Source organism: Kogia breviceps, chromosome 2, assembly GCF_026419965.1.
Source record: "Kogia breviceps isolate mKogBre1 chromosome 2, mKogBre1 haplotype 1, whole genome shotgun sequence".
Classification (NCBI taxonomy): Eukaryota; Metazoa; Chordata; class Mammalia; order Artiodactyla; family Physeteridae; genus Kogia; species Kogia breviceps.
This window is the reverse complement of record NC_081311.1, coordinates 62,059,262-62,074,789: the sequence shown is the minus strand read 5'-3', so window position 1 is coordinate 62,074,789 and position 15,528 is coordinate 62,059,262. Positions and strand designations below refer to the sequence as shown.

The 15,528-nt window shown below is 56.5% G+C and overlaps 2 protein-coding genes across 3 annotated transcripts in view; one reads left to right on the top strand and one right to left on the bottom strand.

Moving 5' to 3' along the window:
- The window catches only part of CDH23 (cadherin related 23), a 466,374-nt gene that overhangs the window by 364,635 nt on the left and 86,211 nt on the right, over positions 1-15,528 (top strand). The window contains exons 26-29 of the mRNA XM_059054180.2: positions 892-1,111; positions 2,843-2,995; positions 5,041-5,154; positions 6,913-7,061. Coding sequence (XP_058910163.1) covers positions 892-1,111; positions 2,843-2,995; positions 5,041-5,154; positions 6,913-7,061 — 636 coding nt within the window. The remainder of the gene's footprint in view (positions 1-891; positions 1,112-2,842; positions 2,996-5,040; positions 5,155-6,912; positions 7,062-15,528) is intronic.
- On the bottom strand, positions 6,021-13,872 carry C2H10orf105 (chromosome 2 C10orf105 homolog). Of its 2 annotated transcripts, none has more exons than XM_067025433.1 (2): positions 13,426-13,872; positions 6,021-10,654 (listed from the first exon to the last, which is right to left on the bottom strand). In XM_067025433.1, the coding sequence occupies exon 2, from the start codon at positions 10,647-10,649 to the stop codon at positions 10,281-10,283; it is 369 nt and encodes a 122-aa protein (XP_066881534.1). In that variant the 5' UTR covers positions 10,650-10,654; positions 13,426-13,872; the 3' UTR covers positions 6,021-10,280. The 2 variants fall into 2 exon arrangements, with proteins under 2 accessions (XP_066881534.1, XP_066881536.1); XM_067025435.1 differs by lacking the exon at positions 13,426-13,872 and adding an exon at positions 11,775-11,902.

Below are 15,528 nucleotides of genomic sequence, written 5' to 3'. Positions count from 1 at the left end.
AGTAGTGAGCCCCCTGTCGTGGAAAGCATTCAAGCTGAGTCTGGATACCCTCTTAGCCAACTTGTTGGATGTAAATTAGACCAGATGACTTTGACATTGTCTTTCAATCCTGAGAGTCTTGGCTTGATCCAAAGCTCTTACTTTAACTATTATTGTACATTTTTTATCAAATGTCTTGAGTCGTCTTCTGTAGAACTTTCAACTTATCAGGGTCTTGAGTCAGGAGCTCTCCTCAGGACTAGAGGTGCAAATGGGAACAGTGCAGGGATTGGAAGGAGGTTTGCCTACACATGGCCTCGAGTGGCCTGTTTAAAATAATAATCAAATCCTCAAGTGACTTTTAAAAACAAGTTCTTGATATCATCTTATTTTTGTTGTCTTACAAATGCAAACAAAGCTGGGAAGGGAGTCCTTTTGATCAAGCGTTCTGTGTAGTTGAGCTCCATGTAGTTGAAGGGGTCTGAGCTGTTAACAGCTCCTCCTGGCCAGCAGCATGAGGGCCGGGGGTGAGGGAGACGGCGGAGTTTGGAGGGTCCCGAGCCAGCTGGGGTGAGCCTGGGAGGGCTTCCTAACGAGGAGAGCAGGGTTTTGAAGCGGGGACGGCTGTGGACCTGGACTTTTGTTCTGAAAAGCCCCTTTCCCACACCACCCCACGCCCGACCGCACTTGTTACCTCTGGATACCTTTCATCTCTGACGTGCTGCCCCCTTAAAGAGCATCTGGGAGGCTACACTGGGGACAGTGGCCTGGCCTGAGCCTCTGGGTTGTGGTGGGGGCAGGTGTGTCTGCCAGAGCCAGGCGTGGGTCAGCGGGAAGGAGGGAGTACTTTCTCAGGGGCTGAACGTCAGTGCTGGTGTCCCCACCCCTCACACGGCCCCTCCTCTCCCTCAGGTGGTGGCCATCGACCTGGACGAGGGCCTGAATGGGCTGGTGTCCTACCGCATGCCTGTGGGCATGCCCCGCATGGACTTCATCATCAACAGCAGCAGCGGCGTGGTGGTCACCACCACCGAGCTGGACCGCGAGCGCATCGCCATGTACCATCTGCGCGTGGTGGCCAGCGACGCGGGCACACCCACCAAGAGCTCCACCAGCACGCTAACCATCCGAGGTGAGGGGGCAGGGGTGCCTCCTGCTGCGCTGAGCACATGACACGGGCCCTGGGGCAGTGGCGGGCGGCTGGGACCCCACGCTCACCACTGCTGTCCACTGTCCAGGCGGCACAGGCTGCCTTGCCGATGGGCGCCCTCTTCAGCTGGAGCCATTCGACACAGCAGAGCCCTCTCTGTCTCCACTAAGGCAAAAGTGCCAGCAGGGCCTTCTTCCCAACTGGTCACTGCCTTCAGGGTCCCAGAGCCCAGGGGCAGTGGCCTGGACCCACTGCTAAGGTCCCCCTTTTTGTTCCTGGCAGCGGCAGAGAGGGCTTGCTCAGGGGGTGGCGCCCTCAGGGTCATGAGCAGGCAGGGGAGGTTCAAAACCCTTTGTCGTCATCTTTGGAGGGACAGACTTTCTATTGGGAGATGTAAAGGGAAGCTCTCCTCCTATGTGTGGGGGGAATGCCTGGAACCGCAGTGGAAGGACATCACCCCCGGAAGAGGGCAGCTGCGATTCGCAGACTCCCTAGGATTCCTCATCTTCCTGGGGCCCTCTCGATAATCCCCACCGTCTCCACCCTCTATCAGGGCGGGGCCGGGCCAAGGAGGGTTACCATTGCTCATCTACTCTGGCTGTATCTTTAATTCTTAAGACAAAACTGGGACGTGGACATGAGCTGTTGACAGAGGGCCAGGAGTAACCCCAGGGAAGTAAGTTCAGAGTGTAATGGGCAGGATGTGGCCTGTTCTCTAGGACAGGCCTGGTCCCATCCTGGGTCCTGCCAGCCTTGTGAGATGGGGGGTGGAGGGTGGTTGGCTCGGCACAAACATTCACCCTCCTTAAACATGACCCAAGATGATGAATAGAGAGCACCGAGTGTTCTCTCTCCTGCTGGTCCAAGGCTTGTGGGCTCCTGGTGCCAGTTTGAGGACCCGCATCTGTGCCAATGATTGACAGGGCAGGTGTCCAGTCCTGTCAGAGAGCACCCCAGATTTTTTTTTCCAAGGCTCAGCAGAAGCCGTGTCATCAAATGAGCCTATCGTTTCTCCTGATGTTATCACAAAGAGGAGCCGAAGTGGCGCGGGGCTCATTTCACTGAAGGTCATCCCAAGCCCCATCTGCCAAAGGAATGGGGGCCTGGCATGCAGAGCTGAAAACACAAATCTATAAGGGAAATTAGACTTTTTTGGTTGGGGTGTGGGGGGTGCAGAAGGAAGGGTAGCTTTCAAAGCCAGCTACTTTCCCTGGGGCAAACTGGGGACAGGCTTCACCAGACCCCCACCCCACCGCTCTCTCCCTGTGTGACTTTGGACAAGTCATTCAGTTGCTCTGAGCTTCCTCGTCTCTATAGTGTGTCTAATGACGGCTGCCTTGTGAGGATGATATGAGGGGCCAGTGTGTTCCTGTAGAGGAAGCACTTAGCATGGCTTGGCACCTGGGGGGAGCTGAGAAATGGTGATCACCGTCATCGTCGTCATCATAACTGTCGTCGTTGTTGGGCATGTATTGGAAAGAGGCTGTGGGATCTGGACAGCTTGAGCAGCAACAAGCCCCCAGGGGGACGGGAGCTGTGGGAGGGTGCGGATCTCTGGTCAGCTCTGTCCTGGCCCCAGTGGCCATGGGGGCCCTCAGCTCATGACCCGCAGGTGTCGACTTCCTATTGGTCTGTGGCATGAGCCACTGCCTTTGGAGCTGGTTGTTTAGAGCAGAAGCCAGGCCTAGCCCCGACCACCGACTCTGCCCACAGTGCTGGATGTCAATGATGAGACACCCACCTTCTTCCCTGCCGTGTACAACGTCTCCGTGTCCGAGGACGTGCCGCGGGAATTCCGGGTGGTCTGGCTGAACTGCACCGACAACGACGTGGGCCTCAACGCTGAGCTCAGCTACTTCATCACAGGTCCGGCGCTGCCTCCACCCGCTCCCAGATGAGCAGCCAGATGGGAGAGGGGAAGGGACCCGAGTCAGCCAGTGGGTTTTGCTGCTTCTGGGGCCGCCCTGAGGATTTGCTCTTGACTTCTCCTGAGGGCTTTGCGCCTGAGTCCCCGTGGTCTGGCTCTCTGGGGGCCTCCTGAACCTGTAGGGGGACAGGGGTGGGGGGTGGACTTCCTGAAGTTTATTCTAGAGGGTGGTGGAGCCAGTGACTCCTGGGGAGGAGCCCTGCGCCCCACTCCATCCCATATCAGGGTGACAAAGCAGTGACTAGAGGAATGTGGCCTTTTCCTTCCTTGGGGACCTTTCACCCATAAGGAGAATTTGCATCTGTTTAGGGGCAGATAGCCTAGACATCCCTGAGTGAAATGGTTTTCCGCTTAAAAGTGTCAAGTGGCTACTTAGAGACCTGTGGAGAAATACTATGAGACCTTGTCTGGCTCAACAGTAGAAGGGGAGCCATGATCGATTAGTGATGTCTGCCACGACAGTAGGCTTGGTAGGTGGTGGCAGACATGCCATGTATTAGTCATACCTGGATTAGAACAGTCTACGGGCATTCTTCAGCCCAGGACACACATGAGAGGTGCTGGAATGCATGGCAGGGAGCAGGGCAGTTCTTTCACATTCCTCAGCCCTCCCTCGGCCATTTTACTGGCTCAGTCTTCCCTCTGTCCATGGCCTACCTGTAGCCACATTACATACACACTCATATACACACATGCCCATGCACACACCAGCCTCCCTGATGCCTCTCCCCCAGAGCAAGGAATCCCAGACTACGGCCCATCCACAGTTGCAGCCAAGGTGAACTCCCAGGCCTCTGCCTCTCCTTTCCAGATCCTTTCCCTCCTTCCCTTCCCTAAAGGAGCCCCACACCCTCAGGCCAGCTCCTCACAGGCTGGTCCTCAAGACTGCTCTGGAAAAGGCTGTTATCAAGACCCCCACATGGCACCAGCCATGGTTTGGCCACCAGCACCACTTGTGTCTTAGTTCCTTCCCTGCCCCTTGGAGTCAGATTGTGTCCCTTGTAGATGGTGCTTCAGGCACCGGGGAGCAGATACTGGAGGCTCGGGGAACTGGGGCAAACCATGTGAGGATAAGGGAGCACCTGGCGGCAGCCCCCAGGATGACTTCCCAGTGCCTCAAAGTGGCCAGTTCCTGCTGACCTGAGAGCCCTCCCAGCCCTAGGGTTCTCAGATTTTAATTCTGCACATTCCGCCACGACCCTGTGCTGTGTCCTGAGCCAAACTAGCCCAAGCCCAATGCGGTGGCGCCCTCTGCGGCCCAGAACGCCACACTGCCTCCCAGCTGGCAGGGGAAGGGTCTCCACACTGTTCTGATGGAGTCCTTTCCTGGCTGATGTCTGCCTCAGGGAGGAGGCCCTCACCCTTCCCACCTGTCCCAGAACTCAGGAAGACTGTCCGAGGCATGTCTCCTGTCCACCTGCTCCTACTCTTTACCCTGTGGAGCCTCCAGGAGTCTCTACTCAGAGAGCCCAAGAATGCTCAGCTGACTCCAAAGTCCTCGGCCACATATAAAAGCCCCAGCCCAGGTTAACTGCTCAGACACTTCTACCAGACAGGCAGGTGGCAGAGTGGAGAAGGACTCAGACTTGGGAATCAGACTGCTGAGTTGGAGTCCTATACTCCGAATAGGTGACTGTACCCCCTAACCTCACTAAAGTACCGTTTTCCTTCTCTGCAAAGTAGTGATAGTGCAAACGAGAGGAAATGCTCCAGGAAGTGCCTGGTGCACAGTAGGTGCTCAATGAATGTTAGACCCTTATGATTTTCAGGCATTTGACAGTTCACCTAAGCCCACATAGGCCACGTCCTCATCAGAGTCCCTCAGGACCCCCTTCCCTGGCAAAGCTGAGTGGAAAGCACAGCCTTTCACCCCCAGACCACCCCTGGAGTGTCCTGGCTCAGAAGCCGAGCTGGGTGTCACTGCCCTTTCCCTGGCCGGGAGCTCTGTTTCCTGACCAGAGCTTCATTCTCTCTTGCCATCCAGGTGGAAACGTGGATGGGAAGTTCAGCGTTGGCTACCGCGACGCCGTCGTGAGAACGGTGGTAAACCTAGACCGGGAGACCACAGCCTCATACACGCTCGTCCTGGAGGCCATCGGTAGGCACCAGCCCACCCACGGAATTCGCATGGGGTGACCTTCCAGGAGCCAGGCCTTGAGCCAAAGGCTCTGCCCTGATGCCAGCGGAGAAAGGGCAACCAGACCCTCAGTATACTACTGTGCACTTCCGGGCCATGAGGCCCGGCGCCTGGTGCTACATGCTAAGGTGGTGGGACAGGGGCTATGTGGGAGCCATATGGGAGAGCAGCGTGTAGACAGATCACTGCAAAACCAGGAGAACAAAGCAGAAAGGGAAGAAGGGATGGCCCAAGGGTAGCAAGCACTAAGGGTGGTGGAAACATGGGGAGGGGGGTGATCAAAGCAGGCTTCTTGGAGGAAGTCGCCTCTACAAGTGCCTTTGAATTAGTTAGGACTCTTGGTGGAAAATTTTAAAATAAACTGACTCCCACAGTGTAGGCTCACAAAACCAGTCCACGGGGAGATGGAGCTTCAACTATGACTGGCTTTGGGGCTCAGGTGATGCCACCAGGCCTCAGTCTCTCTGCATTGGCTGGCTCTGCCCCCTGCGTGTTGGCTCCATCCTCTGGCTCACGTGGTGACAAATCCTTGCTGCAGTCCCAGCCTTAGTCTGGGTTCAAGTGCAGCAGAAGCACTCCTCCCTAGGGTGACCATCCTTGCCTGGTCATGCAGCACTGGGCACAAGCTCCTTCTCCCAGGGAAGATGATCCAACAGCTGCCCCTGGGGCTGAGCCCTGGGAGAGTCCTGCAAGGAACCGAAGGGGCAGAACCCCTGGATACCTTAGGCTTAGAAATCAAGCACAGCCGGCATCCCTGAATGCAGAGATCCAATCCATCCTGTAGGTGGGTTTGACTCAACTCATGTTTCATAAGAAATGACAATTCATTGTGAATGTTTAAAAATCAGGAGATTTTATTTAAAAGCTCAGACGTTTGATTTCTCTTGAGAAATCAGAAGATCTAGTGTCGCTGGGCCCCCTCCTGCCTGTCCAGTGTGGACCAGAGCAGAGGACAGCTGCCCCTTGAGGCAGGCATGCCCAGGTGTGCGGATCTTACCTTCCTGGCCCTGACAGCAGTCAGGTTTGGCATCTCAGGACCTGAATCTGGTTCTTAGGGCTGCTGTAACAAATTACCACAGCCTTGGTGGCTTAAAGAGCAAATTTATTCCCTCATGGCTGTGGAGGCCAGAAGTTCAAAATTAATTGTCGACAGGGTTGCATTCCCTCCGAAGGCTCTAGGGGAGAATCCTTCCTCGCCTCTTCCGGTTTCTGGTGGCTCTAAGTGTTCCTTGCATGTGGTTGCAGAACTGCAGTCTCTGCCTTCAACTTCACATGGCCTTCTCCTCTCTCTGCCATAAACCATAGGGTTTATGGCCCACCCAGATAATCCAGGATACCGGATACCTCATCTCAAGATGCTTAACTTAATTACATCTTCAAAGACCTTCTTCCCAAAAAGGTTACACGTACAGTTTCCCAGGGATTTGCCATGGGTGTATCTTTTGGGGGCCACCATTCAACCCACCTCATGCCTCAGTTACCTCCTTTGTAAAATGGGGGTGATGATAAGAGCGCCCATTTAGTAGGCTTGCTGTGAGGATTGAATGAGTTAGAATAGCGTCTGGAACGTATTAGATAAGGTCGGTGTTGTTCCTAATCTAAAGAGCCCCCCCTTGCAAAGGCCAGAGCACGTGGGGGAACAGGGCATACCTGTGGCTGGTGCCCGGGAACGTGCCCCTCAGGCAGCTGCTAACACCCATCCTCTTTCACCTCCCACAGACAATGGCCCCGTGGGCAAGCGGCGCACAGGCACGGCTACCGTGTTTGTCACCGTCCTGGATGTGAATGACAACCGGCCCATCTTTCTGCAGAGCAGCTATGAAGCCAGCGTCCCCGAGGACATCCCTGAGGGCCACAGCATCGTGCAGGCAGGTGGCGGCCGGGGCATAGGCAGGGCCACACTCAGCTCAGAGCGCACACGCTCAGTGGCCTCGCAGCAGAGCGGGATGGAAACAGGAGAGGGTCCAGCTGCTGCTCCCAAAGTAGCCAGCGCTATGGCCAAAGGGGGGCCCAGGCTCCCCCCTCCCTCCTGTGGAGAGTAGGCCCCGAGGTTAGGTAGCCCAAGATGGGCCCTTGCTCCCCACAAAACAGAAGGAGGGCCTCGGCCCTCCTCTCCTCCCTCCCTCCCCCATTGCACCCTCCCATCCCCCACTGCACCCAGAAGGGCCTTTCAGAGCAGGGGGAGCTGGAGATGTCACATTTTCCCAGAAAGGAGCTGAGGAGAGAGAGCCAGGGCCCAGTGAGGCCCAGAACAGAGCTGCTTTCACAGGGCTTTTGGCTGAAGCTCCCCTCTTGGGAAATAAACCGGCACACAAAGAAAGGGCTCCTTTGCCCGGGGAGCAGGAATGACAGCTTTGGGCCTCGAGGGAGGAAGGGGGGGGACCTGGAAAGGAGGCTGGGTGCCCTCCCCAGCCCTCCCTGGAGGCCTCAGTTGCTGCGTGGGGAGGGAGGCCGGGCATGAATTACCCTCTTCACCAGCTGAGCGCAGGGTTTCCCACTTGGAGGCTGAGCCAAACAGAGCGAATCTGGGCCTGCCCACTGGGCCAGGCTCCCGGGCTTGGGAGGGGCCGAAGAGCAGGAAGCTGGGAGTGTGCCCCCCTCCCTGCATCAGGGCCGGGCATGGGGCAGGAGGGGAGCCGGGGACAGGATGCTGACTTCCAGAGGTGCCGAGAGTCCAGGAAGCCACGGGGGGGTTGCTGGACTCTGGGAGCTGGTTCCAGAAAAGGGGTCTGTCCCTCTGAGCCTCAGCTCCTAAGGGTTTAGAGACACCCCACACGCACCAAGCTGTGGGACCCCGCCTCTCCCCTAGCCTAAAACCTAACACCCGCCTCCCCCCGGCTCACACAGGTCTCCCAGGACCAACCTGGGGACACAGCTGGGGGTATGGCAGACCTTTGAGAGCCCCTCCTCCTCCCCAGCTTTTCATCCTTCAGGCTGGAGGTAGCCTTACTGCCCACCCCTGTGACACCACGTGCCAGGCAGAGCACGCTGGCCAGCGGGGGTCGGGGGACCGGCTGCAGGCAGAATTCAGCCTGGGATGCCTCAGGGGGAGCTGGTGGGAGGCAAAGCAGGGAGACGTTACTAATCTGGAAGGGAGGGGGACAAAGCGCTGCAGGAGGGGGCCTCCGCACTTTCTAAACCCCAAGAATCGGTTTCTATTTATACAAACTACTCAGACCGAAATCCTAGATCTTGTGAGTCATATAAGGTAGGCCTGGTTCTCCCCATTCAGGCACTGGTGATTTCTCCAAGGCCCTGGGAGTAAGTTTCTGGCCAAGGCAGGCTCTCTCTTTGATGTCAGACTGACCCAAAAGGAAGGTACACTGGGCCTGTCCAGGAGGGCCTGCTTGGAGAGAGAGCTTCTCCGTAGAGCCATCAGAAGGAAGAAGGGGATGCCCCCCAGGACTAGACGGGGCCACCCTTCACTCAGTCAACAGAGGCCCCATACTTCTGAGCCCAGAGCTGGTGAGGCAGAGCAAGGGGTTGGACACGGTCTCGCTCTCTGGGAGCTCCCAGGCTTGTAGGAAGGCGGAGACACAGGGATGACCCACACTGCCAAGAGGAAGTGGTCCCTCTCCTCCCTTGGTTTCAGGTAGGAGGTGGTTTCAGGTGTAGAGCAAAGAGGGCTTCACAGAGGGCGTGCCAAGTAAGCCGTAGCCAGGGGAGGACAGGTATTTCGGTTTACCTGGAGTCTTGGGTCAAGAAGAGGCTAGAAAGGTCATTCACAGCCAGCTCCCAGTGGGCACTGAACACCAGACGAAGGAGCTCTGGCTTGATCTGGCAGTAGGGAGCCAGTGAAGGTTTTGGAGCCAGGGAGTGACAAAAGCGGAGCTCACTCTGTAAGAAGACTTGGCTGGCTGTACTGTGGGTCGTAGCAGGGTGGATTGGAGCAGTCCGTGGTGGGGTGCAAGGTGGCCCTGGCCAGATGACTCTCTGGGGCAGGAGCTGGGCAGTTCAGACCCCTCTGCCCTCCAAATTTGGGACCCAACCAAAGTGTTTAACACCCCAGCGTTGTGATGAGAGGTTGAAGGTTTGGGATTCTGAGAAGCCCACCTTGGTGTGGGATTACTTTGACGGTAGCCAGTCAATGAAGCAATCGCCAAAAATACAGGTAGCACATGTTATGTGGTCCAAGCCTGAGGTCCCACAGCTGTCCTGGAGAGATCTGGACCCTTCCACTCGAAGGAAGGCCGCCTCCTTCCCTGGGTGAGGCGTGGAGCCACTATGTTGTGTCCTCAGAGCCCGGATAGCAACAGCTCCAGCTGCTGGCAGTGCCTCCTCGCACTCTGACACAGCACCAGTGCTGGCCTGTGCAAAGAGCTTCTTAACTCATTCTCAGCGCCTTCCTCATCCATCTTAGCGTAGGTGCATGGGGATGGGGGAGGAGGGCACGCCAAGATGGCAGCCAAGATTGCGATTGGCTCGGTGGTGTTGAGATCCTCCTGCTTGCCCCTCCTCCCAGCAGGTACCCAGCATCTGATCCACCCAAGGGTGCTGGCTGCTCCCCTGTATCACCAGCAAATGCTGTCAGGCCCAGGAAGTCCGAGGAGAAGAGTCCCTGGGTTCCCCTTTGCCTTGGGCACTGAGTTGGCACAGAGGGCGGGACACTCCCTTGCCCCCAACAGGGGCTGAGTATTTCACTTGGCTGGAGGGAAGCTTTGGCCATTCAACGACTCGCACTGGAATCTGAGCTGGGTTTTGGCACCTGGAGGGCGGGCAGGGCTTCTGTTGGGAAGCAGGAGTGCTGCTTCCTGGAGATGGCTGGTGCCTGGTGGTCAGAGAGGGGCCCTGGGGGCCCCAGGTTTGTACCGTTCAGAGCCTTGGGCCAAGGGTCCACATGGCTGCAGGTGCTCAGCTTGGTCCAGGAGTCTTCCAGCAGGCAGCAGCTAGAGTGTCTGCAGGAAGGAAGGTATTTTTGCAGGGGCCATCTCTGGGAAAGGCCGCGGGCCTGGACACACAGGGAACCAGTGGGGGTGAGCGCGTGGCCCATGTTGTTTGGGCCACTGTCCTCTTGCAGCCTGTGCTGCCAGGTTCCATCTGAGGCAGGAGGGCCTGCAGATGGACCCTGGATTAGGGGGACACTCCTGTCACATCTTTGTAGATTCTGTGCAGTCACAGTCGTGGTCCTCTCTTCCCGGCAGGGGGCGCCTTGGGGCAGGCCAGCCACGGCGGGGGCTGTGCAGGGAGCGGCGCAGCGAGCCCAGGCGCTTCCAGAGCCGGAGCTGGGGCTCACTGGGGCTCCCCGGGTGGTGCGGCATGCACTCGCAGGCCCAGCGGCGCCTCGGATCCAGCGCAGCGGGCTTGCAGAGGGTCATGAACAGCAGACAGGTGGCCAGCAGGAGGAAGATGCAGGCCAGGGCAATGAGTGCGGGGATGGGGTCAACTGCCTCTGAGAGCCTCCCCGGAGTGACGGGAGCTGTGAGGAAGGCGAGGGGTCTGGGGTCCTCTGTGCTCATGGCTCCTGCAACATGAATGGGACAGAAACAAATCAGCTGGAGTCGGGACTGGAGAGGGAGGGGAACCTAGATGGGCTCTGGACACTGCTAAACTAGCTGCAGATAGCATTACGGTCATTTTACAAGTTAGAACAATGAGGTTGGGAGAAGTAACAGGTCTAAGGTCACACACTGGGAAGGTGATAGAGCTGGACCTGAACTCATGAAGGAAGCAGGAGGGTAGTGCCTTCCGGCATTTTAAAGTCAATTTTCATGAATTACAATAGAGTCTTAGACTGAAAACTTGGGATCTAAGACCAGCTCCATCACTAACTTGCTCTGTGACCAGGAACGATTCATCAGTCATAGGAGGTTGCAGCAGGCAAGGACCCTAGCAGTTATCTAATGCCAAGACTGCAAACTGGGGACACACCAGTGTGTTTTGTTGGGTTCTTGCAGTGTTTTTATAAATCTAAATTAATTGTGAATATTTTTTTAAAACAAAAGAAAACCAAGATATTTCACATAAATATCTGAACACCTGGCTTCTCTTGAAATTTCAAAATTTCAACACTGGCAACATGGGGCCAGTTGCTGCCTGACACCCAGTGGCCGCGGCTGAGCCGTAACTGCCCCGTTTAGACAGGGTGCTGGCCCCCAGCACTGCACTCCCCGCCCTCAGGCCCCCTGCACACCTATGTCACCTGCCTGGCCCCGGGGGAATTCCTATTGGTGCTTCCTGAGGAAGACCAACCTGCTCCCTTGACAGGTGAGGAAACTGAGGCCCAAATGAGGGACTGCCAAGGTCACACTGTGAGCCAGTGGGCAAGCAAGGCCAGAACCAGGTTTCCTGACTCCTGGCCCAGTGGCCTTGCCACCCCGTTGGCTCCCACCCTCTCCCAGGACTCCCTGAGCAGCTCTGAGAACAGGTGGGGAAGAACCCACAGAGAGCAACTGAGTTGACAAGATGGGGCTCGAAACCCTGACATAGTCACCTGTTATCACTTAGGATCACCCCACTAGAGGGAGGGGCAGGTGGTCCTTGTAGCTGGAAAATCAAGCTGAGCTTTTGGTTGCAAATTAAAATGCTTACAGAGCGCAGATGGTAGATAACATGTGACCAGCGGGACAGGTGGGCAGGCCTACCTGGAGAGCAGAGACAGAGGGGCCTCGGCCAGGCTGATGGAATGCCGAAAGGCAAGCCACTGTGGTCCCCTTCCAGGTTCCCAAGAGAAGCCAGAAATCTGGAGTTTTTAGGCAAACGTTCCTGATGTTTAAATATTGGCAACTAATTCAAATCTGGTTGAGAGAGTGGGGGGGGGGAAATAAAGACACTGCAAAGGACAAACAAACTTGATTTTTTTAAAAAATCGAAATGAATTTTCAAATATTTAAAATACTACAACAGGCCCAACAAAATACATAAGGAGGCTACATCCAGCTTCCAGGCCAGCATTTGTGATCTTTGATCTCTACAAACACAGGACAGGAAATCCAAAAGGGGGGTCTAATAAGAAATAATCATTTATATCTCTTTGACCTTGGAGACTTTCATGAGCCTGATGGGTAACAGATTTCCCTCCTTTTCCCAACTTGCAGCTTATTCTAACTCAGTCAAGGTCTAGCACCAACACTAGGCAGGAGGAAGGGCTTTAGGTCATGCCGAGGCTCTGCATGTGGGCTGCAGAGTCCAAATCAGCAGGCAGAAGGGGAGTGGAGAGGGGCAGCCCAGCCCCATGCTCCCCGGGCACTCACCAGCAGCCACAGGACCTAACTCCTGGCTGCCTGTACACAGCCTCCTCCCGCCTGCAGCCTCCCCTGTGCCCAGCGACTGAGGGCATCCAGTGCACCCCACCCCCCTCCCATCCAGCTTCCACCACCACTCCTTCCAGCATTTCCAGACAGGACATGACCCCTCTCAGCTCCCAGATGGAAACTCTGATGCCCATCTAGCTGCCCAGGGCCTCTGCCTCTCAGGCATCAGGCCTAGAGAACGCTCTGGCCAGGCCGTACATGGGTTGGCCCTTCCTTGAATCTGAGTAGGGAGAAAGGATGGGGCGTGCCCACCACCATGTCCCATGGGGAGAAAACTGCCCGTCCTTCTATCCTACCCAGGGCAGTGCTTGGCTGGGAGTAAGAAAAGGGCAGTCGGAAGTGGGAGAAGTCTCAATCCTACTAGTCCTAATGTTATTTCAAGGCCTTCCCATGGATCTGGAGACCCTATCAGGCCAGCAAAGCAGGTCCAGGCTTCAGTCCTCGGGGCAGCGCTTTAAAAAAAGATAAGTGAGGCTATAATTAGCATTTGAGTATTTTCCTTCAAAGCAAGAGGTTCCAAAGTGCTTGAAAACATCAAGCCATCCCCCCTGGGACGCACAGCAAAGCCAGCTGCAGGCCCCCTTGATACTCTCTCTGAGCAGCCAGCAGGGGCCCATGGTTCCGGGGAAAGGAGACCTCCATCAGACCAAGGCTAGGAATGATCTTGAGAGCAGCTGAAGCCTCTCCCTGCCTGCTGGAGTCCAAGGCATGCCGGCAGGCCTTGCTCTGGACATACCTCTGCAAGCTTAGTCTAGAACCTTATTCATTCAGAACTCCATAGAGCAGGGCACGCTGTGAGCAGAGGGGACTGACCTCAGCACGACTTTCTGTATAGCCTCGGACTAATCACTGCTCCTACCTGGGCCTTTCCGCTCTCCAGAAAAGTAGAGGGATTCCCCAGGTCTGAGCATGCCCTCACATTCTCCCTAGAGTACCCCGGGAAGGGTGCAGCCCCACTTTCCTGCAGTCCCCCAGCACTGACCTCAGAGCCAGCCCTCAGCAGTCCCCAGCCGGGCGAAGAGGTCTTCTCAGCTGTCCAAGGGAGGCCCCAGGAGCACCGGGCACCACTGTGACCCAACCTGCCCTTGGCTCTGCCTTGCCCTGTGCCCCTCAGCCAGCCAGGCAGAGTGGCCTTCGCCCCTCACTCTCCAGTTAGACCTGGCTTTGTCTGGAAGAGCCTGGGACCTGCCTTGGGGGAGGGGACAGGCAGCAGGGTAGGGATGGCAACTGGGCTGGGAGAGGGGAGCGTTGCAGAGGAGCTGGGAGCTCTGCAGCCTTCCCACGGCCTCACTCCAGCCTGTCTCCTTGGAGCCCTCTGGAGGGGCGGAGGCATTGGGGGGATGCAGGGGGAGGGTTTCCCTGCCTCTGCACTCACAGCTCTCACCTTCCCGTTGGACGTTTGAATAGTATGGTCAGGGGCAGCCAGCGGGTTGCTATTCAGTGCCTGCCAGCCTTCAGGTTACCAGGGAGAGGGGCTACAAGCCACACAGCGGGAGGGGAACAGGCAGAGAGCTGGGCCCTGGCAACTCCCAGGTCCCCCTCCCCTCAGCTTCCCAGCAAAGCACCCTCCCTTGGAGGGCATCTGGCTGCAGAAGTGAGGGAGAGAGGCATTTTCAAAAGTCAGAGAGATAACAGGGCAGAAAGCACAGGACTGAGAGACAGCCAGGGCTGTGCTGCTTGTAGTTTGGGTGGGCCCTTGGTGACCCTCCAGGCGGTGGCGCGCGGGCACACACACCCCTCCCCCTCCCCCAGCCTCCTTTCTTCCTAGAAGCCAGCACTTCCCTGGCAACCAGCTGCCTGCTTAGGAGCCTAAGTCTTAAGCAACTTTCCCATCAAGGACCCCCAAGCTCCCAGAAATATAACACATATGGGGGGAGTTGTGGCTCTGCCCAAGACCTGAGCCTGGGTTCCACCTGCTTGTTTTGGAGCCTCAGGTTTTGGCATTTAGCTCTCCCCTCCTGCCCTTAACCCTTGACAACAAAAGAAGCAACCTCTGCATAGCCCCAAATGGATAGGATTGTCAAAGTCCATTAGACGACTGAGGGCTCATCTCATCCATAACCCTGTCTCTCAGAACATGAAACTGAGATCTAAAGAGGTGTGGCCTGGGGGCTTCCCTGGGGGCGCAGTGTTTGAGAGTCCGCCTGCTGATGCAGGAGACACGGGTTTGTGCCCTGGTCTGGGAAGATTCCACATGCCGCGGAGCGGCTGGGCCCGTGAGCCATGGCCACTAAGCCTGCGCGTCCGGAGCCTGTGCTCCGCAACGGGAGAGGTCACAACAGTGGGAGGCTCGTGTACCGCAAAAAAAAAATAGAGGTGTGGCCTGGCCAGGGTCACCCAGCAAGTTAGTGGTAGGATTTGGTGCTTTCCCTGAAAAGAGTGGGCAGGCGTGGGCACCAGGCATCTGGTGCTATGAGCTGCATCAGCCTGGCATTCTCCCAGTGCCCAGAGCTCCTGCTGGGATTCCTGCATCTTACACCTCGCCCTTCAGTGAACCTCATTTTCCTTCACCTTCTCTTCCCAAGCTGACTGCACACCTCATCTATGGCCTCCATTTTTCTTAGATGGTAGGAGGCAACACTCCCAGGGTGGTGCAGACTGCCAGGGGAAGTCCCACCACGGATGGAAGACATCCAAGGGCATCCACTGGACAGCTTGGCCCTCTCCCCTGTCCTGAGCCCTTCCAGATCCGGACTGTTGAAGTGCCCCACTACATCCCTCCACCTGTTAGCTCTTAAGACTTCTCATGGGAGAGAAGAAGAACTCCACAGCAAGGGGCAACCCAGCCATACCACCTCCAGTATAAATCAAGAGGGCCTCCCGGGAAAAGGTGGCCTATCTCATCATGTCCAACCTTCAACATCTATACCTGCACCAGGCATCAGACCAGATGCTTTGCAGAGATTATTTCTAATCTTCCCATCAACCCCACAAGGTTGGTTATCATTGTACCTACTGAGGCTCAGTGGGGTTACGTATCCATGGCCATATAGCCAGTAAGTGACAAAGCCAGCATTCATGCTTGGGTCTTCCTGACCCAGACCCTCTGTTCCTTTCACACCAACAGACTTCCCCTCCTCCCCAC